This window comes from Cyprinodon variegatus, unplaced genomic scaffold (assembly GCF_000732505.1).
Source record: "Cyprinodon variegatus isolate N-32 unplaced genomic scaffold, C_variegatus-1.0 Scaffold1119, whole genome shotgun sequence".
Classification (NCBI taxonomy): Eukaryota; Metazoa; Chordata; class Actinopteri; order Cyprinodontiformes; family Cyprinodontidae; genus Cyprinodon; species Cyprinodon variegatus.
Window position 1 is genome coordinate 94,770 of NW_015151572.1, and position 1,685 is coordinate 96,454.

General features: G+C 42.5%; 1 protein-coding gene across 1 annotated transcript in view; it reads right to left on the reverse strand.

Moving 5' to 3' along the window:
* Window positions 1-684, reverse strand: part of LOC107101591 (partitioning defective 6 homolog alpha-like) — a 70,355-nt gene extending 69,671 nt beyond the window's left edge. The window contains exons 1-2 of the mRNA XM_015400571.1: window positions 424-684; window positions 258-356 (exon numbers count right to left, since the gene is read on the reverse strand). Coding sequence (XP_015256057.1) covers window positions 258-356; window positions 424-684 — 360 coding nt within the window. The remainder of the gene's footprint in view (window positions 1-257; window positions 357-423) is intronic.
* Window positions 685-1,685: the final 1,001 nt, after the last annotated feature.

Genomic DNA, 1,685 nt, shown 5'->3' on the forward strand with positions numbered 1-1,685 from the left:
TTTCTTTCTTTGCACAGGTAAACAGCACATTTCTTCTTCTATGCTTGCATTATCGGCAGAGCAGACGCTGAATGGAAGGCCGGGGGCCCTGATGTAGGTGGGACTTGATGCCGCGGCCCACATGGAGCTAGCAGAGCCTCAGTGGGAATATCAGCTCAGGCAGAGAGGGAGGGGGAGGAATGGAGAGGTCAGGATGAGGAGAAAAGGAGAAGGACGGCTCTGAGTGGCTTTAGATCTCCGTCTGCCATGTAGCTGACCTGGAAGAGCCTCCCTGGTTTCCAGCTGTCTGCAGAGATGATCCATGCAGGACCCACAGAAATGAAGGAGAAATTCTTCCTTTCATCATCTGGACTCTGCTGAGAGGACAAAAAACAACAGATAAACTTAGAAAAAAAAAAAAAAAGGTTTTCCCTGTTTTCACACTGAGGAGAAGTGCAGGAACTCAGAGGAGATGAGGGATGCTCCGACCCCCTTCCCCTCGGATCGGCCTGTCCACAGCCGCTGGAAGGTTGTCCTGCTGCTGGTCTGTTGGTTCCACAGCAGCCTGGGCTCCCTGCTGGACCCTCCACCCACCTGCACCGTCTCCTCCACCGAGATCTTCTGCAACAAGTCAGACAGCAGCAGGTTCTTCCCACTGCTGCCGTTCCACGGGGCGGGGGCCCCAGGGAACATGAGCGACAACATCGAGGACTTTTTCCAGAACATCACCAGCATGTAAGCATCCTTCCTGTTTATGATGCTCTACTTCTGTTTGAAACTTCACAGTTGTTTCTAATCTTCATAAGTAGTCCTGGAGTTTTTTTTATTTTTATTTTTTATTAAAAGTGGATCAAGTATTCTACCACATCAATAAAGGACAAAGCATCCTCCCTGTTACACTTCCTACATATCTGTGTTTAGGAGAACTGTTTAGATTTTTAATCCCACTGCTTTATTTAAGGACGCTGCCGTCAGCATGGTGAGAAAAGTCATGGAGACCCAGGATGCGGCTCCCAGCAGCTCCTCTGCTTTGCTCTACCGCAACTTCTTATGCTAAAAACATCTCTCTGTTCATTTAGAAAACAAAAACATCTTAGAATACATAAAGAACTTAACTCTGTTATTTTTTTAGTCCTTTATGCTCATGACTTTAACCATCGCCACTTTGCAGTCGCCCTGTGCTCAGTTATCAATCTAAGTTGGAGGGAAAAGTGTGACCTTTAAGGAAAACACGCTCTGCTTTTGTTGAAGTCGTTTAATCCAGCCTTTCCAGTCAGACGGATGGAAGCCTGAATTACGCACAGCTTGGCCTTTCTTACTTTTTAATGAGAAGAATCATTAGTAAACAATAGTTATTCCTCTTTCCAGTTAAACATTTCTTTTTCTACATTTAAAAAAAAAGTTTTTAACATCTCCAAAGTATCATGAAAAAATAAAAAATATTTACTTTCTACATCAGATCTATCAACAAAAAACCTTCTATTGGAGCACATTACATTTATGAAATTTATTAATATATAAATCATACTGAAAATTTTTGTTTTTATTTAGATGAAACAGAACATAAAAAGTTAGCTTTGCACAGCTAAAGTTACAGACAGGTGAAAAAAAATGTTTTTATTTTCAATAAAACTTGAGTCTAAACACATCTGACCTATGCAGGCACGCAACAGCCTGAGCGAATGCTTTTAGAAAGTAAGGAAATG